Here is a 20,193-nt window from a genome sequence, read left to right as displayed (position 1 = left end):
AACACACTATATTTTTATTTACACTATTTTGACTAAAATATATCAAAATATTAATTTCATTGAAATAATTGTATATAAATAATTTCATAGAAAAGAAAGTATTATAATGTAATTCATGTGTTACGATTTACCGGTTTTGGAGAATTTGCATAAGAGCGTTATTCTTCATGAATCTAAAACCCAAATATGTAAAGATCATGTACAACAAAATCTGGCGCACGCTTTTAAGCCTAAAGTTTTAACTTAACTCATCAGCTAAAACTCTCTTTACATATATATTCTTACACAAGAGTGAGTGTGTCAGTCGATGATACAAGCTGCTGACATTAACTACCTCATGGCTCTTCAGCCAATAGGCTTCTTCTCAGGTCTAAAGATTTTTTTTTTTTTCAAGTTTTACCATTTCCAATCTACTGGCTAAACTCATCTATCCTCCATAAGCATTCTTTTCTCAGCGGCGAATCTGTAAATATAGCTTTGATGAAATCTTGCACCTGCAACAAGTACATTACAAAAGCTTTCAGAATTAGATTTAAGTTGTTATCGGTAATTATTAGGATGTGTTCATGAAGTAAAACGATTTTATAAAGATTGTACCTCTGTTCTTGTGAAATTGCAACTAAATAACTCCCCACTTTCCCAAGCTGAAGTTATAGACTTGAGAGGCATATCCAATAGTTCTGGAAAATGATAAACAAAAAGAAAAGCCATGGTAAGAAAACTTCACTGAGAAAATGCAGAGTTAGCGTCAAACTGAGGGAAATGAAAAAGAATCAAAGGACATGCCTGCTAGTTTACGGGTTTTGCGCAAAGATGGTATGAGATCATCAAGAGGACGAGAAGTCTCATCTGCAGATCTCAGGGAATCGAGTAAAGAAGATAGATTCTCCAACATGGGATAAATCAGTCTTTGTAGCTGAGAATAAATAAATAAACCCATATTCAATACCCACTTACCCAGTTAGAAAATAACATTGTACAAGCGACTAGCAAAGAGAAACAGCTACCTGAATAGTTTCATCAGCAGCCATATCGTCTAGAAGAAGAATATCTCTGGCTATTCTGCGAAATACCGACTCCAAAACTGCGCACATGCTTTGCTTGTAAGTTTTGGGCCGTAAGACCGGCTCCCATATCATATGCACTTTCTCTAGACTAAAGACAACCTATAAAACAATTGCATTTTCCTGATAAAACTGACACTTGATTGGAAAGAAGGTAAGGAAAAAGCAAACAAATTTAAGTCTGTGTATTTACCTGCTCAATGCTAAATTTTGCAGATTCAAATTGTTTCATTTGATGAGTATTCTGAAATCCATCTGCACTATCTATAGCCTGATCATAGATGCAAAATGTTAGACGAGGAATCAATACTCAGTAGATAAGATTACTTTGTCAGATTTAAGCACAGTTTTTTCCACACAGATTCACCTCTCGTAGACTCGAAATTACTAGATGAACTTGTTTTTGCAAAACTTCTTCTGCCATCAGTTTAAATCTTGGGGCTATGTCAGCAAAGACTGCATACTCCTTGATGGAGCTAGGGAAGCTAGCACGATACTGTGAACAAAAAATGATGAAATAGTCAGCAGAAGGAGAGAATTATAAGTTTCACCTGTTAATGAATAAGGATGCTTAAGAAGACAAGACAATTTCTTAACAAAAGAAAGAAGTTAAAAACAGCGGTTTATCTTGCTTAAACACATTGATCATACCTCAAAAGCAAGTCCAAGTATCTCTTCGAACAAATATAGACAATCGTTGTGTAGAAGAACAGCAGCTTGGTTGATGCCATCGAGTTGTTTCTCTAGCTTCACATTTCAAGAGAGTAAGGAAAAAGAAGGATAAGAATTTGCGCATATTGGTGAGAGATTTTCATGTGATGATAGTCACTAGACTGATTCAGTTGTTAAACCTTTCATAAGATTTTTTTTCACTGACCTTGACAGGAACAACAGCTTCATATAGAAGGATAGAATCTCGAGCAGCGTTGTAGAACTCTGAAGCAACCCTTGCAGAAGAAACACAGACATCCTGTATATAAATGAGTTTATTATCCCAACTGTGTCTGGAAAATGCTAAGATTGAATTGCAGAAGTCTGAAAAGAGCCACCTCGAGCGTCTTATGCACCAAATGCATAAGTTGAGATGCAGCTTCAGATACCACACACCTTTCAGACGAGAAAAGTAAGCAAACGATGTGCTTGGAAGAATTCACATCTAAAGATTCAACACCATCAGACTTAAATTTGGCATTCCTCACAGAAATTCCCTGGAAAAGGAGTTCACAATCATGATCTTTGACATGAGAAGGTTAATGCGGTAAATATGACACGATGATGATAATCACAGCCCACCTGGGGAATCGTAAAGTTACATTGCAGCAGCAAATTTCTTGCTTTTGCTAGGATTTCTATCTTCTTTCTAGATGCAAAATGAACCTCCACATCTTCAGCGTATTTGCTGAGCCTACTCTCTGCGTCAGATGGTGAAACAAAATTCAATTCCTTTAGAGCTGCTTCGAATTGAGAGGTCCACTCGATAATTTTCTGAAAGTCAGCAAGTTTTGAAGCATCTTCTGGGACAACCTGACTCCAAAGGGAACAACAAAACAGACTAAAACAGTTAAAGTACAAAGGAGAAGAGTGCTCTATCTCTCTCTCTCTCTGTACCAAAGAAATTTCTACATAATTTCACAACTGCATGAATTTTAAAAGCAAACCTTAGAAAGAAATTTAGATATAATCAGCTCTGATATCCTCGGCCATGTCAATCTCCCAAAAGAATGGATCCATGTAATGTTTCCAAAGCACAACGAACTGCAAATGAACTTAACAACCTTAAGAGTTCCTGAATATATTGCATCTCCATCCCCATCTTCAACCTGCATTAAAGTGGGTAAGTATTTAAAGGTTCAGAAGACATAGACCAATGCAGAAAAGACAAGAAACGTATAGTCTATCGGCCAGAGAAAATAAAGAGTTCATGAGATGGATAGAGGCTCCTCTAGACCTCATCCGTACCAGAGAAACATCTACCTTATGATCGGAGGATTGCTCTAGCCGTAATGTAGCTTCGGTGACTTCCCCTGAGGATTTACTTAAATCTTCCACAGCGGTAAAGGTAGATGCATGAGTTACAGCTGGAGTGATGACATGCTTGAAGATTGAGTCAGCTGCTTTCGCAAGCCCATAGTCTAACATTCCAATCACCTAGATAAGTCCAGAACAGTCAAATGTCAAGAAGTGTAATCTAACAAATGACTCATTACAAAAGAAAATAGTATTGAAATTGCAATAATTTTCGCCAGATATAGAAGTAAAATCATATATTCCTACCTCCATTGCCTCGAGAACAGTACTAAGAGCGATTCCAGCAGTCTCACCAACGCTTAGCTGACACTTAATCCGAAGTCTACTAGAGTCTAGCTCGAAACGCACTGCATTCTCCATGAATTTAGCAAGCACCTCTTGAATCTGCAAACACAGACACGTTTCTTTGAAATGTGGATGCAATCTTGAAGACACCAATCTAGCCATTGGCACTGAGCTAAACTAAGGTTTCACTTTATTCAATCCATGCTCACCTCATCAAAGCAATTAGACCATTCCTTCCTAAGCAAAGCATAGGCAACAGGTTCTCCTTCTTCCTCTTCACCAATCCTCAATACGACTTTCAATTCTCTGATTCTCTCAGCGGCGAATCTGAAACGTCCGTTTTTCAAAGCTTCCTTCGTTTCCTGCAATGCCTCGCAGATTCCAACGATCGCACTCACTAAATCAAGCGATTCTCTCTTCAATTTCACTTCCTTAGTCTTTTCGGTTATCTCATCCACTACACTACGAATCTCAACATCAATCGGACGGTCAGAAACCAATTGTAGGACATCGGAGACGTCATCGGAGATCAGACGAGTCCTCGAGACGGTGTCTTGACAAAGCGAGAAGAGCTCTGAGAAATCAGAGTGATGAGCGACGAGGTATGACTGAACTTTGGACTTGATCCGCAGGGAATGAGACTCTAAGCGGTTTATGAGGAGACGGAGATCCGGCGCCGATAACGGAGTTGTGGGATCGTTTAGATCGTGTCCGGCGAGAAGGTCCCGAACATTGATCGATTCAAACAACGCGTCGATCTCCGGCATGACGGAGGGACGGTGGTCGTTGTCGTCGGAGGTCTTTTCCGATTAGAGAGATGAGAGATTTGGCGGTGACGATGGACCTATATTGGACACGACGATTTTTGTTTTACTTTTACTATTGGGCCTATCAAATAAGCTCAAGGCCCAAGTCTTCATCCGTGTAGATTTCTTTTTAATTTTTTTTTGTCATCTAAACATGTAAAAAGTTTACAATTGATTTTACCGCTATCTCTTATTTTTCGTTCTTGTAATTTAAAAAGAGACTATTTAGTCCGTTCTTCTAAACTTTTAGTTTATGAAACTATCTTTGTAAACATTTTTTCTCCTTAATAACCAACCAAAGAGTTTCTGATAAACATATGGTTGACAAAAAGAAAAACATGTAGTTATTTACACAGCCAAACAGGCAGAAAGCTTCAACGGCCCAAAAAAAATTTAAAAAGCCATATTGAAACACATATGTAAAATCAATTGAACACAATAAAAGTTTGATTTTACAAAACTTTTGTTAGCGAAAAAGAGGTAAAATCTTTTGTTAGCGATGTATATTTTAAAAACAAATTACAATGTATATTTTACCTCTTTTATTGTGTTCTTTTATTTTACAAAAGAACACAATAAAAGATTTCTCTTTCTCTTGTCTGAAAACAAATTACAATGTATATTTTACCTCTTTTGTTATGTTTTTAAAAGCTACCTCTTCTGGAGAGCCAAGGAGTTAGGAGGACGAGAGGAGACCTTAAGGAACTTTTCTTGGATCATGTGGTTTATCTGGAAGGCACGCAACTCAAAAGTTTTTGAGAATACGGATATTCACCCTTCTGACACGGTTCAGCATGCTTTAAAGGAGGCCGAGTCTTTTCGAGTAGCTAGAGCCCGAGAAACGATCTTTAACCCCCAACCGGGACCTGTTCTCCAAGATCATCACCCGAATGACTCTATTATCTGCCGGATAGATGGCTCTTGGGTGGAGTCTTGTCCCCTGAGTGGTATTGGTTGGATTGTTGAGTCAAATGGAAATATGCAGCATATTGGCTTAAGGAGTTTTCGTCGGTGTTTATCCCCGCTTCACACGGAGTTTGAATCCTTACTTTGGGCAATGAGGTCGCTTACTACACTCTCTATTTTTGATGCTGTCTTTGAAACAGATTGCTTGGAGTTAACTCAAGTCTTAGACACTCCCGATGAGGGGCCTGCTTTTTCTTCGGAGTTAGAAGATTTTAGGTCGTTGAAGTCTCTTTTTCTCTCTTTTATGTTATCTTTTATCCCACGCTGTAACAATACCCGTACTGACTGTTTCGCAAAAAAGGCACGATCACGCGGTTCTATCTTTTCCCATGTAAGCTCTTCTCTACCGGACTGGTTTTCTCCATAAGAAAACCGTCCGTTTTTAGCTTAAATGGATGAACTTATTTTGCTGTAAAAAAAAAAAAAAAAAAAAAAACACATATTACCAAAACAGGGAAGGGTTAACTACGAGCAAACCATGTATATTCTCATAGCAAAAACAAAGAAATAAGTGATTATTCATTATTGGGAAGAAGGAAAAAAAGAAAAATACTGCAACAGTTACTTAGCCTTAAGACTAGCTCAAAAGAAAACTCTCTACTCCATTAATAGTAAATTCCATTTCTTATATAAGCATAAATTGTAAGAGAAAAACATAACAAAAGAACACAATAAATAAAAGACAAAAAGCTTTTAAAGTAAGTTGGATTAATCTACATTGTAATTTGTTTTCAGACAAGAGAAAGAGAGATATAGAGAAAGTGTGTGATCCATGGCTGCAGCAAGAGAATTGATTATATGTTGCTTCTTAACACTTCTCTTATGCAATTTCTTCATGAGAGTCGACTCTGCTGGTGCTGCTGACGTCAGCAGAGGAGGATGCGGCGGTGGCGATGGCAGCCTCGGGGACGATAATGAGCGGTGTGTGGAGGCGGCGAAAGAAGACGACGATGATGACGTGGATGATGTTTACAAAGTCATCAACAAGATGAGGATATATGCTTGATCATATGCATGCATGATGCATTCTTTATATATAGGGCTTCCTATATTTTATGCCTTTTTTCGTTTTCATTTTCTTTTCTCAAGTTTTTTTTCGATTCTTTTGTATTTCTCTTAATTTATGTTTTCTTTCTTTTTTCCCCTTAATGAGAAAGATTGTGATCCGAAGAAGAAAGTGTTGCCTTAAATATATAGTTTTTTCTTTTCTTTTAACTTTCTTGGATAATGAGTGAATGACGTGCGTTGTCACAAATATAAATTCTTGATAATTATGATGTGGTTAGGGGTGATAGCAACTAGCAAGAATTGAGTATGGTATAACACAAGCTTATTGTGGTCGTAACTGTGTAACCGGTCCACAATAAGCTTGTGTAATTATATAAGTAGTATCACCAAATTTAATTTATTTAATGTTGGTTATTGCATATAGTGTTTGCTTGATTTTAAGTTAAAATTAATATATTACCAAAAAAAATAAGTTTTACAGAGGAAACCAAAGAACAAATCAATAAATAAAAAAACTACATATATAGAGTTGGGATTGCAATCCTAGCGTTAAACATTTTTACCTCTATTATAAATTATAAGTACATTATATATTAAAAAACCAAAACTATATATATAAAAAATTATAATAACAAATGACTGGTATAAGTATAACAATTATTTTGTGCTAAGTTAGACGATATTAGCTTTGCCATACACCAGTATCAGCTAGCTACTACTTAAAAAAAGTTTATTCTCATAGAAATAGTTACAAAATTTTTTGTATTTTATAGTTTTACGAAATTAGTTGGAAATTAACTCTTATTTATGTATTATTATTTTTTATTTTTAAGAAAATTTTATATCTCGTAGTATCAACCACCACGGCATCTTTGGCTAGCTTCACAACCTGGTTTATACGGATTAGCCGGTTGCATCTTGCAACCTGGTGGAGACCCAGGACCACAACCTTTGGGTAAATCTTCTCGCATAGCAGGAACGCCTATGCTTTTTGCTTCGGTTGTGCTCATGACGATAGATATAATAATCATAAAAGCGAGTGACTGCACAATTGTTTTCTTGGATATAACCATTTTTTTCTAGATGATTATTTTACTTCTTATTTCCAATGAACACTTGCGCTATTATATAGTGAAGATTTGTTGCTAAATAAAGAATGTTTCTGATGGGTTTAGTCATATGTAACCATTGAATGTTTTGTCGGGTTTGCGCATTGTTTGGTGAACCATACTTTTTAATTTTGTATAAAAATAGTGTAAATGATCAAATGTAATTAAACTGCCATTTAGAGATATCTCTTTTTTTTTTTTGACAGCCATTTAGAGATATCTCTAATCGGAGCCGTTTCTAATATTTAAGAGGCCAAAACCACTAAAGAAAATATGGTTCTTTTCTCTAATATTCAAATAAAATTTTATTATAAGTTTTACTTTAAAAAAAATATAGTACTGTGAAATAAGTACAATACACCATAAATATTTTGGTTCAAATTTCTTAGAGATATTGTAGACAAAATAAATTATCAAGGAAATGAAAAAAAAATGAAGAATTTTTCATAAAAGGATATAATTTCCAAATAATAAAGTAAAAAATATAGAGGGAAATTTTTTTAAGTTAGATCAAAAATGGATGTAAAACAAAAGAAGGTTATCGATAAAGAAGAAAAATATATGTAGGCGCATTGCATTGCGTTCTCTAGGCACATCTTGCCTTTACAATTGTCACCCACTGTTGTTAGATTCTCTATAACGAGGGAATAAACGTAATTGCTTAATTGGTCATACATGTCAAAACAAATGTTCTTGGTGGAAACAAAATAAAAATTAGTGTGTTTGAGGGGACCGGAGGATATGGTTCGTATAATCGCATACTATTAGATATGATCGAATCTATCTATTTCTATGTGGGAATTTAGTTATCTTCTCTAGGTTGGATTTTCTAGACCGGCCAGCCAAATTAATGTGGTAGCAACACTAATTACGTAAAGTTTTTTGTGCTCAGATCTGGGACATGCTACTAATGATATTATATATACTTTATCATGCATGCAACGTAGTGGGAGATATGTATCAATTGTATCAACACTATATTATACCATGTGTACAAATGATATTCCTAAAGTAACGCCCCATGCACTAGCTCCTGTTAATAGGCTCATATTTATCGGTCTATTCATTTACCCAAGGAAAGGAAAAATAAATTGCTTTGTTATGTTCTTAATACACAAAATTCAGCATCTAATATCTTCAAAGTCATGAATTTGAAACTTTTTATTGTCACCAATCTTATATTAATCTCAAAATGCGTTTACAACCAAAGAAGCAGGATACTCTATGCAGAAAAGTCAGAGAATAATACATATAAATGATATCGATACAATAAAACAGTTACAATCGTAGATAAGATTAAATATAAAACATGAATTTGAACTTAAGTCATATATAGGAAATGAACTATGTTAATTGTTTGTAGTTTTCAACCCGAAAATAGTATGGATATTCTTACACTAAAACTTTTTGGTTACCAAAGAAGTATTTAATACAAAGTAATTTTTGTGTAGAGTGATATCATAGAGTATATATACCAAATGAATATATACTTAAGGTTATCAATTGGACCATACAGATTCCTGCCGAGTCCAAACAGGTCTAGTGGTGAAAAATTAGCCGAAAAACCAGCTTTAATCTTGTTTTCTTTTTACTAGGAGCAATTAAGATATATAAAACCCCTTTGTCAAGTAATCTGTCTTTTTTTTTTTTTTTCATCAAGTAATCTGTCTATATATACAGAAATATGCTTAGTACTTTCTTCCCACTCCAGTACAACTAAAAAAAACCTACTACGGTATATAGTAGACGACCATCATCCTCAAAATGGGTCTAACGTCATTTGAAGGTTCGTTTTACTTCTTTATGCATGCATACATATAAGTTTAAAACTCCTTTCTGTCTATTTATGTTTACTTATCTACGTATATAATTCATATAGAGATCATAAAAGGGAAGCTAAAGGAACGCAAAAACGCTCACTTCATGTTGGTTGATGGAATGTCTAAGCTATTGACTCAAAAAGTTAATAATTGTCAGTCATTGGACTTCCAAGTTTCTGGTATCAAATGGTGAGTCGTTCGATCTGGTGCCCCAACACGGCTCATGATATGCAATTTAACTAAACTTATGTGTGTTCTTTTCTGGCATGATATTGGCGATATAGGAGGTTGCTTATACGCCCAGCTGTGGGATTCAAAGATTATTTATCTGTTTCTGTGTGGATCATAGATGAAAAGTGTACCGGATCTAATTGGGAAGTCAAATTCAACTTCAAAATCGGCCTACTCCCTCAGACTGGACCTGAATTTTCGTACTGTATGTTTTGTCAAAAAATTTACAAGTATTATTGGGTGTAGATTTTGATATATTGAAATCTATGTTGTGTATCAGTCTTGGTGGGGTGTCACAACCAACAAAACCCTCTTCAAGGGTTAGACAACTTCATATTATACACGGTGTTGAAGGAGAGGTTTCTTGTGAACGACAAAGCGGTTTTCTATGCCGAGATAAGCGATGTCCAACCAAACTTCCCCGTTACCGGTATCACTCCAACCATGGGAATAGCAGAACGCTTTAAACTGATAGAGGTAGCTCGGAAAAACTCCAGATTCACCTGGAAGATCACGAAGTTTTCCTCCTTCACTGGTGTAGAGCATTCGTCTGACGAGTTCACGGTTGGACCACGGAGATGGTATGCATATCATATATACTTTCTATCGAGTGTGAACGAATTCAAAAATATTATATGAAATGATTCAATTATCCATACTTTGAAATTAATGTTTCAAATATGAACCAGGAGGCTATCAATGTACCCAGAAGGTTTTGGAGATGGGAAAGGAAATTCGTTTTCTTTGTATTTGATTGCTTCCGATTATGTCACTGATGATCCAAAGGGGGTAACATTGGCTGTCTATAAATTGAGAGTGTTGGACCAACTCCATCGCAATCACTATGAAATTAGTATGTATACGTAATTAATTTATCATTTTGTTTTCTAAGCTTTACATTTTCTATGCATATATATATATATAGCCGTTTACTAATGATTACATGTTTGATAATTAAAGACTGCCAAGATTGGTTTCTTCATTTAACGACCTCGGGACGTCATAAGTTTTTGCCGCTGGAGGAACTCCACAAAGCTTCGAGGGGATTTCTAGTGAACGATCAGATATATATTGGTGTTGAGTTCTTAATTGTATCCACTACTGAGTATCTCTGATGCGCATAACGGATTCGATCAAGACCACAAGAATAAATAGCTCATGTTGAAACTATCTACCAATTATTCTATATATGCATATCGTAATGTGTGTTTAGATATCAATGAATGATACAAACATGCAGGTTTATTCAAAAATAATAGAATAAGTGACGGATCGAATCGGTTGATTGTATTGTATGTCACGATTACATTCAACCCGAATCCGTTGCTGCAAATTCTCTTATGGAGAAGGGATATGCAGGCTTGTGTATTAGTAATTACTACCTTTCTTGTTTGTAATAACTACACTATTATATCGGTGTGTACATATAAAAAACTTAAAAAGCTCTACTTTCATACGTAAACAAAAAAACAAAAACCTCACCATGTTGGAATAATCAATTTCAATTTTAATATTCATGGAGAGTATGGCCAAATGAGTTGGCTTTCAATGCCTATCTCTCTCAAATCTATTAGAAACGTTAAATAGTAGAGAGTTATCATTGATTGGTACAAATGATGATATTTTTAATGTTTAAAGGTTTAAATTTTTTCTTAAAGCTATAGAAATTATATATAGTTCATGAAGTAAACAGTGTTAAATATTTTATTTCGAGTATTAAGAAATATAACTTATAAAAGAGATTAAATGTTATATTTGCTAAACTTCAGAAGTAATGATATAAAACATATGTTTGCATCATTTGTAAAACATTCTTTCTCATAGTTTTTCATTTAAAATATATTCCTAGAGTTCACATTTGTAGTTACATTTGTGTAGGTTTGATGATTTTGGGGATTTTAAAACTTTAATTAATACTCATTTGTTCTATTTTATACGATCTTTAAGGTAAAAACGCGGATTTAAAAGAGATGGTAATATTTTATCATTTCTAAAAAAAATTGATTAAAATTTCTTAGAGATATTGTAAACAAATCAAGTTATCAAGAAAATGAAAAAAATATTAAGAAAAAAAAAGACAGAAGAAAAGTTATTGATAGAGAAGAAAAATATATCTAGCTAAGCAAATTGCGTTGCGTTGCTAAAGAAGAGGATATTGCGTTGCTCGTCTCTAGACACATATCTCGCCTTCAGAATTGTCACCCGGCCCACTGTTGTTAGATTCTCGATAGCGTGGTAATAAATAGGTGCTTAATTGATCATGTCAAAACAAATGTTTTTGGTGGAAACAAAATAAAAATTAGTGTGCTTGAAAGGACCGGAGGATATGGTTCGTATTAGCTATAGATATGATCGAATCTATCTATTTATATGCGGGAATTTAGTTATTCTTTCTAGGTTGAGATTTTCTAGACTGGCCAGCCAAATTAGGCAAAGTTGGACATGCTTGCAACGTAGTGGGAGATAAATCATGTGTACAAATGATATTCATATAGTAACGCCCCAGGCACTAGCTCCATGCATAAGTTCCGTCTATCCATATACCCAAGTAAAGGGAAAAGAAACTACTTTGTCAGGATTAATTAATACACAAAATCTATTATTCAATTGGAGTGTGTATATTAGATTATTAGGAGATTTTTTTTTTTTTTTGACAGCAGGAAATCTAAGACCTTTAAAGTCGATGAATTTGAACTCAAGTGACAGGAAATGAACTGATTTAACTTGGTGAAGTTTTTAACCCGAAAGTAATACGGACCATACCACCTATAACTTTTTGATAAACCAAAAATAGTATTTAGTACAAACCAATTTTATGTTGAATATTGTAAAGCAAAAGAAACAAAAAACAAGTTATATATGTTGATTGATGTCGTAGAGTATATATACCAAATGAATATATACTTAAGGTTATCAATTGGACCATATATACAAACTCCTGTCGAGTCCAAACAGGTCTAGTGATATTTCGAACTAAACCAATATTTTTGAGATGGAGAATCTTGGCCTAAACCTGATCCCAAACAGCTTGGAGATATATTGATATGAATGGAACCAAAGATCAAATTATGAACAACAGTTTTAGAAATAAAATTCATGAACAAACAAATGAAATTCTGATAGGACCTACTTTTGTTTAACCCGAAAAACCTGGCTCTAATATGATTATCTTTTTTGTTTTGTTTTGGAGCAAGAATAAGATATATAACCGGTTCCATTTCTATCCTAATTGATCCTCTTCGTCAAGGAATCAGCCTATATATACTGACATATGCATACCACTTTCTTCTCATATAGGCCAAAAGAATTAAAAAGAACCCTACTACGGTAAATTAGACGACCATCATCCTCATAATGGGTCTACCGTCACTTGAAGGTTCGTTTCACTTAATTCCGCATGCATACATATAAGTTTCAATTCATTTCTGCCTATTTATGTTTACTCATCTACATATATATATAATTCAATCTAGACACCATAAAAGCGAAGCTTAAGGAACGCAAAAACGCTCACTTCATGTTGGTTGATGGAATGTCTAAGCTACTGACTGAAAAAGTTAAGAATTGTCAATCAGTGGATTTCCAAGTTTCTGGTATCAAATGGTGAGTCGTTCGATCTGTTGATCCAACACGGTTCATCAATTTAATTTAACTTATGTCATGTTCTTTTTTGGCTTGATATTTTCGTTATAGGAGGTTGGTTATACGCTTATCTAAGGGAAGAAAAGACCATCTATCCTTTGTTCTCGAGATCACAGATGAAAAGTGTACCGGGTCTAATTGGGAAGTCAAATTCAACTTTAAAATAGGCATAGTCCCTCAGACTGGACCTGATTATTGCTTCGGTATGTTTTTGTGTGTATATAAATATACATATAAAAAAAATTCACACAAGTATTATTGGGTATAGATTTTGATATATATATGTTGTGTTATCAGTTTTGGTGGGGCATCAAAACGAAAAACAACGTAGTCAAGGGTTAGCCAACTTTATATCACACAAGGATTTGAAGGAGAGGTTTCTTGTGAACGACAAAGCGGGTTTCTATGCCGAGATAAGCGATGTCCAACCAAACTTCCCCGTTACTCGTATCCCTCGAACCATGGGGACAGCAGAACGCTTTAAACTGATAGAGTTTTCTCCGAGAAACTCCAGATTCACCTGGAAGATCACGCAGTTTTCCTCCTTCGATGGTGAAGAGCATTCTTCTTACGAGTTCACGGTTGGACCACGGAGATGGTATGCAATACATACTATGCATATCATATACTCACTCATTTTTTGATTGAATGTACACGAATTAAAATGACTTATCCATACTTTAAAATTATTGTTTCGAATAACAGTACGTATAGAACAAAATATATATAAGTATAACGTTTTACATAAATAATTACAAAACAAAAACATGTCCTATAATAAAATATGCATGTTTCCAATATGAACCAGGAAACTAGTAATGTACCCAAAAGGAAACGGAGATGGGAAAGGAAATTCGTTGTCTTTGTATTTGTTTGCATCCGATTACGTCACAAATGGTCCTAAGGGTGGAACATTGGCCATCTACAAATTGAGAGTGTTGGACCAACTCCATCGCAATCACTGTGAAACTGGTATGTATATATATACTTAACTAATTTATACTTTTGTTTTCTAAGCTTTACATTTTTCATATGCATATATAAGCCGTTTGCTGATTTTAATAATTACATGTTTGATAAAGATTGCAGATATTGGTTTCCTTATAATCCGGTTGATCCAATGGATTCCTTATGGGGACGTCACAAGTTTTTGCCGCTGGAGGAACTCCACAATGCTTCGAAGGGATTTCTAGTGAACGATCAGATATATATCGGTGTTGATATCTCAATTGTATCCACTACTGAGTATCTCTGATGCGTGTTAACGTATTCGATCAAGACCACAAGAATGAATAGCTCCTGCTGAACCTATCTACCTATATTTTACCATATTGTGATGTGTGTTTAGATATCAATGAATGATACAAACATGCAGATTATACAAAAATAATAGAATAAGAGACGGATCGAATCGGTTGATCGTATTGTATGTCACGATAACATTCAACCGAATCCGTTGCTGCAAATTCTCTTATGGAGAATGATGCATGCTTGTCTATAAATACTACCTTTCTTTGTTTGTAATAACAACGATATATCTATAATCTATGTGTGTGTTAAATATTTTATTTTGACTCTTAAAAAATATAACTTATAAAAGAGATATTATATATTACCTATATTTGGTAAACTTCACAAGTAATGATATAAAACATACTGTATGTTTGCATCATATTATAAACATTATTTCTCATAGTTTATTATTAATCTAAGATATATATTTCTACGGCCGACTATTTGGCATTTAGTCCTAGAGTTCACATTTGTAGTTTCATTTTGTAGGTTTTGTAATTTCGGTTTAGCTTTTTCAAACCTTATTTTAATACAAGTTTAGATGTTGACCAAAAAAACTATGATTCACATGTGCTTTGCATATTTATTTTTGATGCGCATATATCTCCCTTTTTTTTTTACAAGCCGCTATATATTGTTGTTAGATTCTCGATAAAATGGGAATTAAATTTTGTGATTTAGAGTGTTTTTTGAATAAATTCAAAGGTCGGAGCATATGGTTCTTGATATAACTCGCACCTACCTATCTTATGTAGGAATATATCCCCTTAAGTTACTTCGATCGTGCAAATAACTATTTTGCATCAATTCTTTAACGTAGCTTAAAGCTTTAATTTTCTTTAATCATATGTATATAGTGTAGAAGAACAACCCAAAGAGGATGTGTAAGGCTTTCGATAGTTTAAAAGCAAACATTCCATCGTAGTGTTATTCATTATTGGTATGTGCATACAAACACTCACAAAACACGCAAATATATATATATTTTTAAAACACATAGATGTGACCATATCCCAGCTTTTATTCTTCTTATTATAAACGATATGGTTAGCTGAGGATTGACTCTACTCATGTCATAGTTTCACCACTTCTTCACATAAAATCGCTCCTGTAACTTAGCTGCGAGTTCTCAGGTTCCAGATACTCAACGTCGAACAACTTGGGAGCATATCCTTTCTCACGATGGCCCTCAAAATAGCATTTATGGAGAGTCTCTTTGGAATCAAGAAACTCACTTAGCCATTTCCCAGATGACCTTATATATCGTGTCATGTTGTTATTATAATCGACGTAATAGAGCCCGAACCTGATTTTGTAACCTTTATCCCACTCGAAGTTGTCCATTAACGACCATATGTAGTAACCCTTCAGCCTCACTTTGTCCATCCTGAAAAGTGAAAACCATCCATTACATGACTACATGATACTTTTCATTCTAACAAACTCGCTTCGAAATGTGAGATGATCATGGCCTAAGATATTTGTATCTTAGTTGCCATATAAAAGTATTTTTAGTACAAATATTTAGTTAGGTATATACGGTACCTGATGGATTTACCCATGATTAAGATGTGACTCTTGATGAACTCTTTCCTCCCGTAATCGTTAGTGGCTTCCGTTACGCTTTTGGTCCCATAGTCGATCTCGTCCATCCCTACAATTTATATAAATTGGAATAACTATACCAAAAACATTCTAATCATCATACTAATTACTCATTCGCACACATATGTATATGATATAGTCGATTGGTTACCATTCTCCATAATGTAAATCTCTGGGTCCATGTATTCGTCTTTGATATGTTTCAAGATCTTCATCAAACCCTCTGGATATATCACTATACCCATTGAAGTTGACTGCAAATCAGGAAGACATATTTAGGTTATAAGTGATAACTTGTATTGGCGGGAAAAAAAGATACTCATTTGAATTTAGTTGACAAACTTGGCGATTGTTTTTAAATCAAATCAAACTTCAAAAAAAAAAAAAAAACTCCCACTTTCTAATTTTGTAGCTGAACATCTTTTTTATACGCATATATAAGATACCTATTATATACATGTAAATAAAAATATATGCCCATTGTTTTAGGAGAAATTGTTATAGAGTACCTTGAGATGTGGTGAATGGTTTTGCTGATCTGCAAGAACCAAAAAGAAGTGAAGCAAATATAAATTAATGTAAAATTGATATTAATGTTTAGCGAACTGATCAATTGATTTTGAAAGAAATTTATTGAAAACGATCAAGGTTATAGTACCTGTCCAGTTTACACGTAAGTCAGTCTCATAATTAAGCTGCGATGAATTGACACTGGCGAGAGGGGTAGAGAAGAATGCTCCATAGTAATTTAATCCGACGAAATCCAAAGATTTTTTTAGTTTCTCAGATTCTTCTGGTGTAAATTCAGGCAGTCGGATGTTTACATCTTCTAACATTTCCGTTGGATAATGTCCATACGTGAGAGGGCGAAGAAACCTGCCCATTTGTAGTTCGGAAAGCAAGCATGTCACATCTAATGTATAATCAAATTATATTTTTTTAATTAATCATGGATAAATATATATACACAAAGATCGATCCCAAAGGAGATATAACTAACAAAATAGGGAAGAAAAAAATCACCAGCCGAGTTGGTACTCGAGGGATCTTCTTGCTGCCTCTACGTCTTTACGCGAATTTGGATCTTTAGGCTCGAACCAGTGCGATACCAACACTATTCCAATTTTCCCTCCACCCTCTTGGCACTATATTGTAACATAATAAAGAAATTATTGAATGATTAGTTTATATATGGCATATACTATTTTTGTAATCCAGATATGTATAGGCTTTATGATTTAAGCTTTATGATATATATGGAAATTAATTAAAAAGCACTGACCTTTTTACAGTTTCGGAATTCATCAACAGCAGCAAGATGAGCAAGAATCTGGTTGTGAGCAACTGTGTATGGCTCCTCGTATGAATCTCCTGTGGGGCATTTTGGGGTTAGCCATTTAGAGCACCGTCCTGGCGCTTTCTTACCTTTCGAGTAACCAGCAACGCTGTATACCGATGGCTCGTTAAACGTCGCCCAATTCTTCACCCTATCTCCAAATTCCTTGAAGCAAAAGTTTGCAAACTGCCGGAAATCCTCTCTACATTAATTTGTTAGCAACAAAAGTTTATTAAAATTTTTTTAAGAAAATCAAATAGTTGAATAGTTTTTTCTTTCTTAGTAGAAGAAGAAATCTTGAGAATTTTTTATCAACAAGACTACTTACACTATCTTTTCACTTAGGAAACCTTGGTACTCCATTTCTAGAGCAAGCGGAGATTCCCAGTGAAAGAGAGTAACCGAAGGCTGTATTCCTGGTAATTAGTAGTACAAACAATTAAAAAAAAAAACAAAAGCTGGTATAATACAACATACACAAGTTTGAAATAACAATTAAGATTGAATATATATATATGAGACATAAGTTATAAGATGTTTAACCATTGGCTAAAAGTTCATCTATAAGATCGTTGTAGAACTTCACCCCCTCCTCGTTCACACCTTTTTTAATAGTTCCATCTGCAAATTATATAATAAAAAAAAATCATGAATTATAAAAGTAAAAAGAATCATTACGTACGTCTTTGCAATATAGATTTAAGTTAGAGATAATATGTGGTTTGGTAAATTAACTGCAAGGACGAATGAGATGGACTTACAAGGCAAGATCCTGGTCCATGAGATTGAAAATCTGAAGCCATTCGTGTTCAACTGCTTCATTAATTTTATATCTCCCTAAAACATCACATCCCGCGCAATCGTTTCAATTTATTTATACGATTAAAAAGACTACCATTTACTATATATATGAAAGCATATGTACCCATAATAAACAATGAGGTACCTTGTAACGGTTATAGAAGTCGACTCCGTCATCTCCATCGCCATTTTGTTGAACCTTCTCTGAAAGATGTCACAACAATGGTGCATGATACATTTTCTTTTAAGAAAAGATTTAAGAAAAATAAAATAAAATTCCGCTCTATAATGATCATATATATAATCATTGCAAATTCATAATCACTTTGTAATTTATACCAGGAAACATGTGTGTAAATTCGTCCCATGAGGTCAAGCCTCTTCCAGAACCCTTTTTAGCACCTTCAACCTAAAACTCAAACCAATTTGAAAATGATATAAGACTCTTCTATATATCAATGTTATAATGTTATGAGAATATAATGTGTTTATTATATGTATGTTGACCTGATATGCGGAAACAGATGTTCCAAAGATGAAATCTTCGGGGAAATCTTGCTTGTGGATCTCATACTCGGGTCCAATGATGGTGCCCAAATCATCATCATTTAGGTTGGTGTGCGGTCCAACGCTGGTGCCCATATCCATGTCCATATCTTCGTCATCATCGACGGTCGCATGCGGTCCAATCACGATGCCTACCTCGTCATCGAAGCTAGTTTGATGAGGTCCAATGACGGTACCAAGATCCTCATCTCTTGGTTGAGGCCTAGCATCGGCGTTGAAGCTAAGTATGGTACTTGTCAAGGCTAAGATCCCTAGGAAAAGAGTGAGAGTAGCTGTAGCCATATGAGTGTTTTTCTTGTGAATGTTATTGTGTTTTTTTTTATGCTTCTTCTATTTCCCAATCCGTTCTATTTATAGGAAAGAAGCTTCAAGTGTGTCTTATGTGAAATGGAATTTGTGATTTCCTTGTATTGCACTCATATTTTGTGGGGCATCTTTGGTTTAGTTATAGGATAAGTTTTTTGTTTTTTGTCGTCAAGTTATAGGATAAGTTATGGTGTTATACTCATCATCATAAGCTTTTAGTACTTTGTAAATTCCATTTAGAAAGGTATTGTGTGTAACAATGGTTGCCTATGGCAAAACATATGTCATCAGATCCAAACGTCCAAAGTGAATTCAAAATGAATCATCTATACTAGTATAATCGCAGCACTTTTTGTGACGGGTGGGTAAAAAAGCTTTCGGGTATATCGGATATCCGACCCATTTTAAAAATTCCTTCACAAAAAATTTGTTGGGTCGGGTTATATTTAACCCAACTCATACACCGGATATTCCATATTTAATAATTTAGATTTTTAGAAGATTTGATTAAGATTTATAATTATGATTCTCCTATCATCTTTGTTTGATTTGTTTTTAACTGTTTTGAATCATCATATAATACATAAAGTAAAAAAAAAAACAATTTTTTTTCTGCATATACTGTGATTCGAAATTTTAAAAACGGACATATATTATCCAATTGACGAAAATGTGTGTTCAACGTTCTACATCGATTAAAATATTTAGACAATGATTCAGAATCATATCATAAATAAGAACATTAATAAAATAAATGAGTTTTTTGGCGGGATGGGTTTGGCGGGACGGGTTTTTGAATCAACAATAATAAAAAGATTAAAATATCATTAATCCGCAGCTTCAATACGGATTTAATCCTTATTTTTTTTAATATAAATCACAGGACGGGTTAAGAAATTACGGAACGGGTTATATTTCGGAAATGATTTATATGGCGGACGAATTTGAATCAATATTTATATACCGCTTTAATACGGGTTAAATCCTCAGTTTATTAATAATTATCTCGTGGACTCGTGGTATACCGTTACTTAATAACAATTGTAAACTATAATATAAATAAATATGTTATAAGGAGATACAATTTACAAAATATTTTTATACTAACTTTAAAATTAAATCATCCCGCGGTGTACCGCGGGTTAAAATCTAGTAAGTATGGTAAGACAAAGTAAATTTTCAATTTTCATAAACTACTTCAAAATTATACAAAACCATATCATATACCAAATTTACTTTTAATTTGGTCATTATTCTTCAAATCCTAAGTAAAATCTGTAATAAATTAAACACCTTCAAAGAAAACCTAATTGCAGCTCCAATATA

General features: G+C 34.2%; 6 protein-coding genes across 6 annotated transcripts; 3 read left to right on the top strand and 3 right to left on the bottom strand.

Annotated features, from left to right (window-relative positions):
* Positions 1–150: 150 nt before the first annotated feature.
* LOC9317319 (centromere/kinetochore protein zw10 homolog) lies at positions 151–4,298 on the bottom strand. Its single transcript, XM_021028805.1, has 14 exons — positions 3,587–4,298; positions 3,339–3,476; positions 3,039–3,212; positions 2,723–2,884; positions 2,358–2,588; positions 2,114–2,272; positions 1,942–2,034; positions 1,716–1,811; positions 1,432–1,560; positions 1,258–1,335; positions 1,008–1,166; positions 787–916; positions 598–680; positions 151–494 (listed from the first exon to the last, which is right to left on the bottom strand). Exons 1-14 carry the CDS (start codon positions 4,142–4,144, stop codon positions 411–413), a joined length of 2,274 nt encoding a protein of 757 aa, XP_020884464.1. The 5' UTR covers positions 4,145–4,298; the 3' UTR covers positions 151–410.
* Positions 4,299–5,690: 1,392 nt separating this feature from the next.
* On the top strand, positions 5,691–6,438 carry LOC9315489 (protein RALF-like 17). The gene has a single exon (XM_002881205.2). The coding sequence runs from the start codon at positions 5,922–5,924 to the stop codon at positions 6,153–6,155; it is 234 nt and encodes a 77-aa protein (XP_002881251.1). The 5' UTR covers positions 5,691–5,921; the 3' UTR covers positions 6,156–6,438.
* Positions 6,439–6,701: 263 nt separating this feature from the next.
* LOC9317318 (protein RALF-like 36) lies at positions 6,702–7,250 on the bottom strand. The gene has a single exon (XM_002879375.2). The coding sequence runs from the start codon at positions 7,228–7,230 to the stop codon at positions 7,012–7,014; it is 219 nt and encodes a 72-aa protein (XP_002879421.1). The 5' UTR covers positions 7,231–7,250; the 3' UTR covers positions 6,702–7,011.
* Positions 7,251–8,948: 1,698 nt separating this feature from the next.
* On the top strand, positions 8,949–10,765 carry LOC9317317. Its single transcript, XM_002881204.2, has 6 exons — positions 8,949–9,052; positions 9,146–9,275; positions 9,371–9,522; positions 9,598–9,898; positions 10,007–10,170; positions 10,278–10,765. The coding sequence occupies exons 1-6, from the start codon at positions 9,031–9,033 to the stop codon at positions 10,430–10,432; spliced, it is 924 nt and encodes a 307-aa protein (XP_002881250.1). The 5' UTR covers positions 8,949–9,030; the 3' UTR covers positions 10,433–10,765.
* A 1,801-nt stretch (positions 10,766–12,566) lies between these two features.
* Positions 12,567–14,527, top strand: LOC9315488. Its single transcript, XM_021028656.1, has 6 exons — positions 12,567–12,693; positions 12,791–12,920; positions 13,011–13,162; positions 13,257–13,557; positions 13,768–13,931; positions 14,042–14,527. The coding sequence occupies exons 1-6, from the start codon at positions 12,672–12,674 to the stop codon at positions 14,212–14,214; spliced, it is 942 nt and encodes a 313-aa protein (XP_020884315.1). The 5' UTR covers positions 12,567–12,671; the 3' UTR covers positions 14,215–14,527.
* A 622-nt stretch (positions 14,528–15,149) lies between these two features.
* LOC9317316 (beta-glucosidase 33) lies at positions 15,150–18,886 on the bottom strand. Its single transcript, XM_002879374.2, has 13 exons — positions 18,502–18,886; positions 18,334–18,403; positions 18,140–18,198; positions 17,955–18,030; positions 17,737–17,814; positions 17,522–17,609; positions 17,140–17,395; positions 16,881–17,002; positions 16,516–16,733; positions 16,367–16,395; positions 16,009–16,111; positions 15,798–15,906; positions 15,150–15,639 (listed from the first exon to the last, which is right to left on the bottom strand). Exons 1-13 carry the CDS (start codon positions 18,841–18,843, stop codon positions 15,345–15,347), a joined length of 1,845 nt encoding a protein of 614 aa, XP_002879420.1. The 5' UTR covers positions 18,844–18,886; the 3' UTR covers positions 15,150–15,344.
* Between the last annotated feature and the right edge of the window lie 1,307 nt (positions 18,887–20,193).

The sequence above is a fragment of the Arabidopsis lyrata genome (genome assembly GCF_000004255.2).
Source record: "Arabidopsis lyrata subsp. lyrata unplaced genomic scaffold ARALYscaffold_4, whole genome shotgun sequence".
NCBI classification, from domain to species: Eukaryota; Viridiplantae; Streptophyta; class Magnoliopsida; order Brassicales; family Brassicaceae; genus Arabidopsis; species Arabidopsis lyrata.
Note: the sequence above shows the minus strand (reverse complement) of the source record. Positions and strands in the feature narration are given on the sequence as shown.